This window comes from Abramis brama (genome assembly GCF_963993115.1).
Source record: "Abramis brama genome assembly, chromosome: 13".
In the NCBI taxonomy this organism is placed as follows: Eukaryota; Metazoa; Chordata; class Actinopteri; order Cypriniformes; family Leuciscidae; genus Abramis; species Abramis brama.
Genome location: NC_139975.1, coordinates 9695158 through 9707350, shown reverse-complemented (window position 1 = coordinate 9707350; position 12193 = coordinate 9695158). Strand labels below are relative to the sequence as shown.

At 38.9% G+C, this 12193-nt stretch overlaps 1 protein-coding gene across 1 annotated transcript in view; it reads left to right on the top strand.

Moving 5' to 3' along the window:
- Positions 1 to 12193, top strand: part of ctnna1 (catenin (cadherin-associated protein), alpha 1) — a 117921-nt gene that overhangs the window by 96360 nt on the left and 9368 nt on the right. Inside the window, exon 16 of the mRNA XM_084132286.1 lies at positions 805 to 910. Within this exon, the coding sequence (XP_083988412.1) occupies positions 805 to 910 (106 nt within the window). The remainder of the gene's footprint in view (positions 1 to 804; positions 911 to 12193) is intronic.

Below are 12193 nucleotides of genomic sequence, written 5' to 3'. Positions count from 1 at the left end.
AGCTCACTTCATCTGTCTGTCTGTTCGCTTCTCGTTCATTCTCACCCCCCCCTCGAAGTCTTCAGGCTACTAGTGAATGACAGCGTGTTGGAGGGGGATGTTCCTCCTTAATGAGATTAATCAATTGGAAGCGAACTGATCTTGTCTTTCCCAAAAAGCCTTGTTCATGCTGCACTGTGTTCCCGAGCGTGAGGCAGTCAAGTCGCATTTATTTATATAGTGCTTTTAACAATACAAATTTTTTCAAAGCAGCTTTACAGAGATAAAAGGAAAATAATGCAAAAAAAGAGTTTGTTTCCAGAAGAAAATAGCATCACAGTCCAACTTAAGTTCAGTGATGTTTCATTTTTTATTTTTTATTTTTTATTAATTTAGTTAATTTATATATAGCCGCTCTGGAGTAAACCGTGATGTCATCGTCCAGCTCAGTTCAGTTCTTGTATAATAGTGTCAATGCAGACAAATCAATATTATTGTTGAATATTAAATTTTATGTTAAATTTAATGTCCCCAACTAAGCAAGCCAAGCCAATGGCAAGAAAGGTGGAGAAAGGCGACAGTGGCAAGGAACCAAAACTCCATCAGGTGGCAGAATGGAGAAAAAACCTTGGGAGAACCCAGGCTCAGTCTGTGAAACAAGAGTTGTTGTTTTTCTTCAACCTTGTCAATATTACCAGCCCTTCTTATGTCAAACATGTTGACGTCTTGACGTGTATCATCCATGCTCACACATACTCGCTAGAACTGTCACATGAGACTGCACACAGAACAGTAACTGTGAATGAAACTATCTTTTTTCCTCAGGGGGAAAGGACCACTTAAAAACACCTCTGATGTGATTAGTGCTGCAAAGAAAATTGCTGAAGCTGGATCAAGAATGGACAAGCTGGGTCGCGCTATTGCAGATCAAGTAAGTTAACTCTCATAAGTCTTTTGCAGGAAAAAACTTGATCATCTTTTGGTGAATTATCCATGCTCTTGTGTTTTACCTAAGGATCTTAATCCTTGTGATGCACTACAGTGAAACGCAACAGTGCATAATTTATCTCCCAGCCAACCCATATTCCTGGCTTTTTTCCAGCACCTTTTGAAAATTGCGACACAGACCGTGATGATAAAGATAGCACTATGGGGCTGTAAATTCAATCCCCACAGTCCAACACTTATTTTCCTGGAAAGCTCCTCTTATTCTTTAAGATGAGTGACAGTGACAGGTTCACAGGCTTTGTGAAAATAATATGGGAACATTTCCAGTAAACATCAAACCGCTGCATGTGCTACAAGGGTTCTTTAAGATTTTTCTTGTCTTTTGAATAGAGCAGTTGAAAAGGATATTGTGAGCTCAGGAAGGGGGTTTTGCATAGCAGAATCATCACCTATCACTCATCCCTCCTCGAAGGCCTCTCCTCTCAGTTTGTCATTTAATTAAAAGAGTGTGTCACGCTGTGCTAACATCATTGTGCAGCATGCAGACTACCAGTTTACGGACAAATAGCACTTGTAGTGTGTTTTTAAGAACTACACCACATTTTTCACTTTGCACTGTTACGCTCAAGGGTTAGCACCGCAAACTTGTAAAGCTTTGTATCATGCTAAATGCTAATTTCTTAAGTTCTTGCATTTGTGGCAAGCACATTTCGACCATGCACAGCAGTGCAGCACCTAGGGAGGGAGTGTAAAGATATGCGCCGTTATCCTATTTGCCGCATGGCTATTAGCCATTCCTATGAACATCTGCAGTGTGCTTTCAAAAAGATTCCTTTAACATAATCTCGCATAATAATGAGCCTTCATACAAACTAAAGCTCTGCACTTTTGATATTTTATTTAGATTGCACTTTGATCCAACGTGAAGCAGCTCCACTTTTCAAATCTGTAGTCATGCTACCTGCGCTGACCCATTTGGAGAGGAATACTAAATGTCCAGTTCGGACACTGTTAAAGCTTTCATAGACGGCCACGTCCCGCAATGTCTTTGTTGCTTATTCTGTACCATGAATACAATGATATGCCCTGCAGAAAACAGATGGGTACTGTGCAGGTGCTTGTGTGTCTGTGGATGTGTTTGCTTTTCTGCACACACTGGCACATAAAATGCATTATGTATTGTAAATGTTGTCCATTATATTGAACCCACCAATTTGTTGAGTAATAGGATTGATTTGAGTGTAGGACGCATTTAAAATAAACTTCGCTAAACGTGCCAGTGCCAGGCGTGATGAGAATTTACCATGCCATTTTTTTTTTTCTCCTTGTTTGTTTTTTACTTTTAATATGCTGAATAAATTGTATTACTGCTTCTAATAATAACGATAATGACAGATTTTATTACACATTGTTATATTATATTTAATGCTACTATAATGTATAATTTAATTATTAAATAATACAATAATAATAACAATAATTTTACTTAAAAAAAAATCTGAATTTAGATTTTCTTTGCATATTTGTGAAACAAGCTAGTCTTCATCTCTCTACACAAAAGTGAATAGATTTTTCTTTAGACTTGGCAAACATTAATTTTGTATGCTGTGCGAGTGTATTTAGGAATTTGAATGGTGTGAATTACTGTGTGCATTAATAAACTGAATACATTGATTGTGGGAGGAAATGTCTGTCCGAGTGCAACCCCTCCTGCTTTTAAACAGGTGTGAGCAACTCCAGACGGCTGGAGCCAGCCCAGCCCATTCCCAAATGGTCCCTCCTCCTCTTGTCCTGCCTACGAATAAAGGAATTGAGGGCAGTAGGTGAAGAAAAAGTGAAAGGAAAGAGGGATGTAAAGCCCCATGTGAGACCTGAATCCATTAAGTGTGATTCGTCTTTAATTAGTAGCATAATTACCAGGTGGCAGCTTGTTTTTTGTCTGTATGTATGCGTGTATGTATGTATGCGTGTATAGATTTACATACATGCATACATACATATGTATGTATGTATGTATGTATGTATGTATGTATATATATATATATATATATATATATATATATATATATATATATATATATATATATATATATATATATATGTATATGTGTGTGTGTATATATATATATATATATATATATATTAGGGGTGTCGCAATATACCGGTGTTTACGATAATCATGATATTCAAAGCATGAAATATCGACATCGTGTTAATTTAGAGAGTGACAATATACCGGTATTGGCGATAACCACGATGTTTAAAATGACCAGGACTCTTATGATAACATGACATGTAAATACTCCAGCGCCAGTTCCTGGTTGACCTCTCAGGTGTCTGTATTGCACCCGTTGACACCTATCTAAGAAGAAGACGACGCAGCGCGCGCCCGCGCAGCTAATCTGAGAAGAATGTCGTCTGAGCGAGAGAGTGAAACACTCTGTCCACACCCGAAAAAATTAAGCTCACAACATCTCCTAAAGAAAACATCTCCTTAAAGGGGGTCGCACACCGGACGAGAAGCGCACGTCTTCAGTTAATGGATGCTCTGAGGTAAAGTGTTCAGATCGCAGACTCAGCAACTATTGTATTTAATTGTACAGTACAGTCATAACATAGTACAGACAGACATTATCTTCATTTCATAATGTCCTTAAACGTAACAGTATTGCTGGCCATAAACTGAGAAAGTGCGCGTCCGGTGTGCGATATACTTCGAGTTGTCTTAGACGCGTCGCGGCACTTCTCGTCCGGTGTGCGATCCCCTTAAACCCAATCTGCAGAATGTGTAGCCACCAACCTTTTTACCCATCTCCTTGTCCATCACTCTGCGGATTTCGCAATTTTATAGAGAGTAAATTGCGATTATTTTACTAGTCATGGAATGGGAAACGTGACATTAACCTGTTAACTGTTTCTGTGATCATATATCCCATTTCTTTACTCATCTTATTTTTGCATTTGTATTTGCACTTGATTTTTTTTGTTCAAATCTGCTATCTGCATGACGCCAGCACAACAGGTTTAAGAGCTTTTCAGTTCTTCAGGAAACATTCAGACAGTGTTTCGCTTCAGTTTGAAACCAGACTTCACATACTTCACAACTTCACATGCTTGTCTTCCTTCACAAAAATTTGCCATAGATTGAGTATACAAGAAGTAATGCATGTGCCTTGTGTTTATCAGTATCCTTATGTTTGTTGTGTAAAAAAGAAAAACTATAATCAAAGTAAAAATAAAAGATTCTATAGATATCGCGATATATCGATATCGTGAAATCTTTTGGCCACAATAACCGTGGTGTGAAAAATCCAACATCGTGACAGCCCTAATATATATATATATATATATATATATATATATATATATACACATATACATATACATATACATATACATGTATATATGTATGTGTGTGTATATATATATATATATATATATGTGTGTGTGTGTATATGTATATATATATATATATGCGTGTATATATATATATATGTGTGTGTATATATATATATATATATATATATATATATATATATATATATATATATATATATATATATATATATATATATATATATATGTATATATATATATGTATATGTGTGTATATGTGATGTGTGTATGTTTATCCCAAACTATATTTAGACTGCTCCTCGCACCTTGTGCAGACGAGGCTGCCAGAGGCTAACTGTTGAAAAATGAACAAAGGAAAGCAGTTCCTTATACACAAGGATGAATCATCATATTCAGAGGAGCCTGCAGAGGGATGGAAAGCAAATAATCATGGCACTACCCCCCCCCACTCTCTGTCCTTCTCGCTCTCTTTGTCGTATCAAAGCCCTGCCACAGAATACACAGTGGTGGGCTATAGCATCACTCCTGACTGTTTGTCATGACATGTACTTTTGGTATATCTGAGATTGCCAACAAAAAACACAGCAAAGCCGGAAAATAATATGAAACAAATGGTTGAAAGCATGAATTGTATTGCATAACACTCTTCTAGCCAGCAAAATGTGCCCTGGCAGAGGGGCTTTTGCACCGGATAGTTCTTGGAACTTAGTCCTAGGAACTAACCACCAGGATGGTTCCCTGAGAAATAATGGTTCCCCTAGGAACGTTTTCTGGTTGCATTCGCACCGCCAGTAGGAACTCTGAAGTGACGTAAGCCGTGCTTGTTGTGACTTTTATTTTGATGGTGCTGCTGTCCTTTATTTTGACGGCACTGAGAAACGCCAGAGCCTGAACAAATAAACAATGCTCGCATTCTCCGTGTTCATTAGTTTACGATCGGTCTAATAGTCCTGTCTAATGTTATTAGATAGAACTATTATACATAGAAAGTAGACAGTAATGAAAAGTTAGTAGCGTATGCCGTGTGGTTGATGTCCAGTGATGCTAGCTGAGCAGAAATACATAATCATGTTTGGCTTGGTCCCCTCAAAGTTGCGTTGGATTTTCTTCTCAGCGTAAAGGTTAAGAGGCCCATCTATCACTGTTTTCCATGTTCGTAGAGTTAGTTTGTGGAGTAAATATATAGGCTATAATCTGTGTTTACACAGCCTTTTTAAAAATGGCGGGTGCTTGGGTTTCGCGTGCGTTCGGCCAATCAGCGTACAGTAACGTCACGGATAGTTCCTATAGTGCTTGTTTAGACCCTACTATGAAGCAGGAGCTAAATTAGTTCCACAAATAGTTCCTAGTTCCTGCTGTGCGAACGCGCTAAAATCCGGGTACTTCCGCCAATGGTTCTGGGAACTATGAAAAGGTTCCTCTGGTGCAGAGCCCCTTAAGTAACACTGTTAGTTACTTTGTAATGGTAAGTAACGCAATATTGTAATGCATTACTTTTAAAAGTAACTTTCTCCTACACTGGTGACAACACATACTACTATGCAATCCTGAGGACATCCAAGGATGCAAACAAGACAGCGATACCAAAGCGAGAGGCCTTTAAAAAAAAAAAAAAAAAGCATCTTGTTTGAGAATCAGGCCTTCTGAATCCATCTTGTAACATCTAGCTGTTGGATTAGGACAGTTTTTGGATTGTTGCAGAGTGCTGCCAAAAATGTTCAGCCAGGTTTAATATTCACTTAAATGGCTGTAACGGAGCTCGATTAAAGTTTAAAGAAATGAGTGTAGTGCATAGATGAGGATGCAGGATTTAGGTCATTGCCACACAAAGGTCTGCACTGCAGTTTATTAAGAATTTACAAGCAGATTCTGCAGGGGCAACTTCTGAGGATTTCATCTGAGCACAGTACTGAGCAAATAATGCAGTGTAATTGAGATTTATAATGCAAATGTGTAAGACACCACACTGCCCATAAATATTCTGCCCTACATGCATGCACATGAAGGCATGAAACCACCACACACAGACATGATCGTGCAACACCAGGTTTGCATATTTTTAGTGAGGCAGGCCTGCGGGCAGCAGCACATGTGCTTTATCCCAGTGATGTATACTGGCATACATAGTTTTCCAATTTACATTCAATCAGGGAAGATTTATGGTGATCCATAGGCACTACCACAGGTTGGATTAATCCCAGTTTTGGCCCCTGGCTGCTTAACGGTGACAAGCCTGTAAATTTCCCTCTCTACAGTAGAAGAGCAAAAAACAAAAAATCAAGAAGCGATCTCACAGCTCAGCTGGTGATTATTAGCAGTGTTTATTTCTTGCTAATAAACAAAGAGAGAAAGAGTTAAAGAGTTCAAAAGTCTATACGAGAGTCTCAGTGGGCACTGTTGGTTCTAGGAAAAGTTGTCCATCATATTTTGATGTGAGAATAAGACTCTCTCTTTCTCTTCGGTCTGCTGAAAAAGCAGAAAGTAGGGAGAAAGTACATTTTTCTAGTAGGACAATAACCCAGACATGAGACTAGAGATGTGACGGTGATAATATTCTCCCACCGGTTAATCGACTTGGGACAACACCGGTATTACCGGTTTCATCGTGGGGGTGGGGGGTGTTAGAGTGATGTAATTTATTTTTTACATGGCGTCAATTCATCATTCGTATTGCGTTTGATTGACATACGATCTGACCAATCAAATTCCACCATTTTTGTGCGACAAAGCAGTCAGAAGAGTTATTGATTAACTTCGGTGGATTTGAACTTGGCTTTAACTGAGGCAATCTGTCACGACACATTAAAGAGCCAAAAAACGGTAGGCCTATTTTATTTTTGTTTGACTGACCAAATTTGAAAGTTGAGACTTTGTTTCATATTAAATATTACCTGCTCGGTCCTGTCTTTCAGCACGTTGTCAGTGTCCTCTATTTTTCACTGCTTGAGATCATGTTGAGAACAATAACACCCTATTTGAGGGTATAGGGCACGATTTCGGATTCAACCACAGTGTTTGAAGAGTGGGTTTGTTATTATTCATGAAAAACGCAAAAGACGCGATCTCTTCCCATGCAGTCAAAATTAACGGGAGACCTTTGTTCTTTGATTAACATTAATGACACTCCATCTGACACGCGTCCCATTTTCTCACATATCTCTACATTCATTTATTTTGATATTATTTAAATCATTTGCTCTTATGAGGACACTCGACAAAATGGACATTTTGGCATAATTTGTGTGTGTTATGTTTTGTTCAAGGCCGAAAAGAGAACTCGATACTGACGCGCATCTTTTCCGTGTGTGAGTGCGCGTGTGTGTAATAGGCAGGACTTACAGCAGGTCTCTTGTTTTGCCACGCTTGAATGGGTGAGCGTGATCATACAACGCTAGTCAACAGGTGACAGAAAATACGGATACTGCATAATTGCTTTAAAAAAATTTTTTGCGGTGCTGCGGTGGGCAAGTGATGAAACCGGTGTTGCGACTGAACACCGTGTAACACCGGTAACACCGACTATCGTGCCAAGCCTACATGAGACCAAGTAAATAGTGGTGTGGCTCAAGAACAAAAAAGCCCTACAGTTCCTTAGACATTGTTATGATCTCTCTCCAGTTCCATGGCCCCATTTAACAAGTGTAGTGTGTAGGCGTCATCCAGCCAACCTGAACAACCTGAAGCAGATCTGCCTTTCATTTCTGAAAAAGTTGTTTGTACAGATTATTAGAAAGTATGGAGAGAATACATATCTAATGAGCTGCAATTTTCGACATGATCACCATGTTTGGAACATGTCCATTGTTTTCTAGTTGCGTTCCGTCAAATAAAATTCGGTAAAAATATCACACTGCAAAAAATGAATGTACCATTTGTTATTTGGTGAAATGAGAATTGTTTAATGGTCTCAGTATAAAGCGTGTGAAATAGGTGCTTGTAAATATGCTAGTGGAGCAGGCAGTCCTATTGATAACTGTTAGGGAAGTGATTGTCTGTTTTGGCAGAAGTGTTGGCAGCTTTTGCCATGTCATGCTGTGGCTATTCAATTTGCCTCCAGTGATGCACATATAAGGCAATTGATTCATATTTGATATTTAATCAGAAAACCTCATCTTTAAATTTGAGTAGTTGATCTAAGAACATTCTTCCCTTTGTCATAATGATTGTTTATAATTCTTCCCTCTGATCCTAGATCAGGACTTTATTAGACTGAGATAGAATTGGCACTTGCAAATATTAGTCTCTTATTTTTTTCCTTTGGGTAATTGTTTGGAAAGGAGCAAGATCATCACTCTGTTTAAAATGCCACTTGATTGATTATCATGGTCCATGATGGCTTTATATTTAGCCGTTTAAAAAAACAAATGCTCCGCCAGACCATTTAAACGCAATATAAAACACATTAGCCACATGAAGGGAAGTTCTTCTCTCCAAGTGCATTAGAGTTCTCTCTATTAAAGAAACTACAGATGAATCTTTTATCTCTGTAAAAAATGACTTTGATATTAACAGGTGCTTTTAAAATGAACCTTCGATTGCCTTGGGTACTTTGCCGTTTCTAGTTTGTACGTTGAATACTGATGACTGAGTGGGCTGAAATCCCTGGCCCTCTTTCACCCCTGTAGAAAGATCATTTATGTAATTGTTTGTGTTTTTTTTTCTATGCAGGATATTTGTTGCTGTTGTATCCACCACTTCCTCCAGATTTGTATATCAGCTAGGGCTGTAACGATATGCGATATGAAACCGAAATCGCAACACTCAGATCCACAAACCTGCGTCACGGTGTGAGAAGGCAGAATCACGACACACCCCTTCCAACTCCCAGAGTTACCCTTCCCGTCCAGATCCAATGCTACCACATCTTTAAATTACTATTGGGCAATTCCAGCGTTATGGACGTGACATTTGCAGTCAAAACTTAATATAATTTCTCAGAAAATGCATTTAATACCAATATATTGAAACGTCTGTTTATGTATCCATACTCCCTTAATAAAGAAGTCCAGACATTAGAAAAATATCACTCCACACATGCGTTTTAGATTTAATATGAGGGAAATACACGTGTTATGGATGTGATGCAACATATTTTTTAGTAATTCTGTGAATTACACTGCGCAAACCAAAAGTAATACTACCCACCAGATGAAGAAGGGTTGGCCCTCCACAGAGCATAAAATATTCCTTTTATTTTATTTTTCGTGTTCGCATTTATGAGGAAAAACCAATGTTACGGATGTGATAGTTCTCCGTTACGGGCATGACCGCTCTGAAAGCGGCACTAAAAGTCTGCTTTAAAACTTTCACAGTGACCTCAAACAGGCATTTAAAACACCAAATATTAAGGATTGGCATATCAAGCAAGATAATATTCGATGATTGTTCGAAAATCGTACCTCTCCCCCAATGGTGTCAAGTAACAAAGTACAAATACTTCGTTACCTTACTTAAAGTCCCTGTAAAGTCAAAATTAAGTATGTGTTCTGAGTTTGTCACACCACAGAAAAATGTGTTATTAGCCACCCAGCCAAATTTGAATGATAAAAAAAGCCGGCAAGTACATAAAATAAGCTATCAAAATCTTGAAAAAATGAGCAGTAGTCTCTGCTCTCAAACGCTGGGGGCGTGTCCACTGGCTGCGCTGAAACCACGCCCACTCGCGGGAAAGCTACCGTCGCCACACTCAACTGTCTGTCACCGCTACAGCCGGAATGGATGCTCCTAGCAGCTTAATTTGTTTTACAAAGCAGCCATACATGTTCGAGCCTGGACTACCTACTATAATTATAACATAAGCACACAAGGCAACTTACACTCATTGGTGGGCACGCACTGCCGACGATGGCACCAGTTGTCGGCGCGACGGAGGATGATCGCCGAGGCGGGAGATAGTCAGTTCGGCCCCATTCACCAGTAACAGCGGATTATCAGTGAATCCCAGTTGTCTCCGACGAAAGTTTATAAAACTATCCCGTGTAAAATGATCACTACAGAGGTGGGTTTTGGTGGTGATCCTTGACTCTCCATCAAGGTGGCTCTTCACAAAATTAATCCACCTCTTGTTGATATGATAGTTTTTCAGAAATTTAAATAAGGACACCGATCTGTTTTGTACGTGATCGCATCCAGGTAATACGCATTTCCGTGACGAAGGCATAGCTAGCTAGCAAACTGTAGGATGTAGTAACTAATAGTACTGACAGTAACTCGCGATCAGCAAACTGATGTGAATGTGCTATATTGTTAGGGGAGGGGCAGCGTCAGGGGCTCCAGTGCGTCATCAAGTAGGGGCGTGTCCAGGAGCTCAGGGGCTTCAGTGCGTCATCGAGCCCCCGTTTTAGCCCCGCCCAAAAAATCCGGAACACAGCAATGGTGAAAAACTGTTTAACGGTCTAACTCCACAATTCAGTACTTCACAGTTTACAGTCTTTGTAATATGATTTAGCAATACATTTCTAACATTTATAATGTGTTTAGATTTTTTTTTTAGAATTGCCTTTACAGGGACTTTAAGTAGATATTTTGGGTATCTATACTTTACTGGAGTAATTATTTTTCAGCCGACTTTTTACTTCTACTCCTTACATTTTCACGCATTTATCTGTACTTTCTACTCCTTACATTTTAAAAATAGCCTTGTTACTCCCATTTCATTTCGGCTTGTCATCGTTCAAAAAAAAAAAAAACTATCCAGATAAATCGCGCCATCCGGATAGTGAATTTGATTGTGGTTGGATGAGAAGTATAAACATACCATTCCGACACCCTATTGGTTTGTACGCGTCTGCCTCTAAAGTTTGACTTTTTGCACTATCAGTGTTGCCAGATTGGGTGGTTTTGAATTTGATTGTGCGGGTAAAAAAGGGTTTGGGATGGTTTGGGTTTTCGGTGGATTTCAAACATCCACATTTTAAAGTCTAATTGGTTAAAAAACTAAACAAAAGTGTGCATGTAGTCCATAAAATCAGTCATCTTGACATTACTAAACACACACACCCATGCAGAGTCAGCTGGCGTTGCTGTTGACGTTACCGAGCACCTACTTTTAGCCAGTCAGCGATCAGCAGGCAGACGCGATTTAGCGCGATAAGTTGTAGGTAGCTGTATGTTCAAGTGATCGCTAATGCCAAAGTGACATACTATGCAGTAAGTTGTATCTACAGTAAAGAGTGAGATAGTGAGCAACTCTAAAAACATACACGTGGTGGGAGATGACTCGATGGTGAATACAACTCTGAGAGGGAGAGCACAGTTGAACAGCTGCTGAAAAACAGCTGCTGAATAACAGCTGCTGAAAAAGGTTTGAATCAACGATGAATCAGTTTTGACTGCTAAATTCTGCGTTATGTTCTGCAATGTGTACTTCCGAGTGTTAAAGTCATCGGTTCATTTCTTGATTGCCGTTTTGACAGTGTCCACCTGGACATTTTTGTCATTTGCTAATTCTCCTTAATTATTTTCCTGTTTTGATCTGTTTTCCTGGAAAATTGGTTTATTTTTTATTTGATCATTGTTATTTTGTTTTAAGGAGATAGAAATGGTGCTTATCAACCTTGAATGACATGGTAATAAAATTGTATCACATTATTTTGGCAGTAAAATTTTGGGCGTTTTTTTTCTTGGAGTGGGGGGGTTTTGGTGAGCTTTTTGGGCTGGAAATCACCCTCCCAATCTGGCAACACTGTGCACCATTACAGTACTTGTAGGCAACTAGTCATCATATCTTCTGCTCTATGAAACGCGTTAATGCTCAGTAGTACACATACATGGTACTTTAATGTATTTGCTTTGTACTAAAATGCGTTTAATTTTCAATGGGTGTATATGCAGCTGAAGTGCATCCCAAATTTTTCAACATTAACATTTTAATATAACATTATAGTCATTATGGCCTTCAGAATTTTTT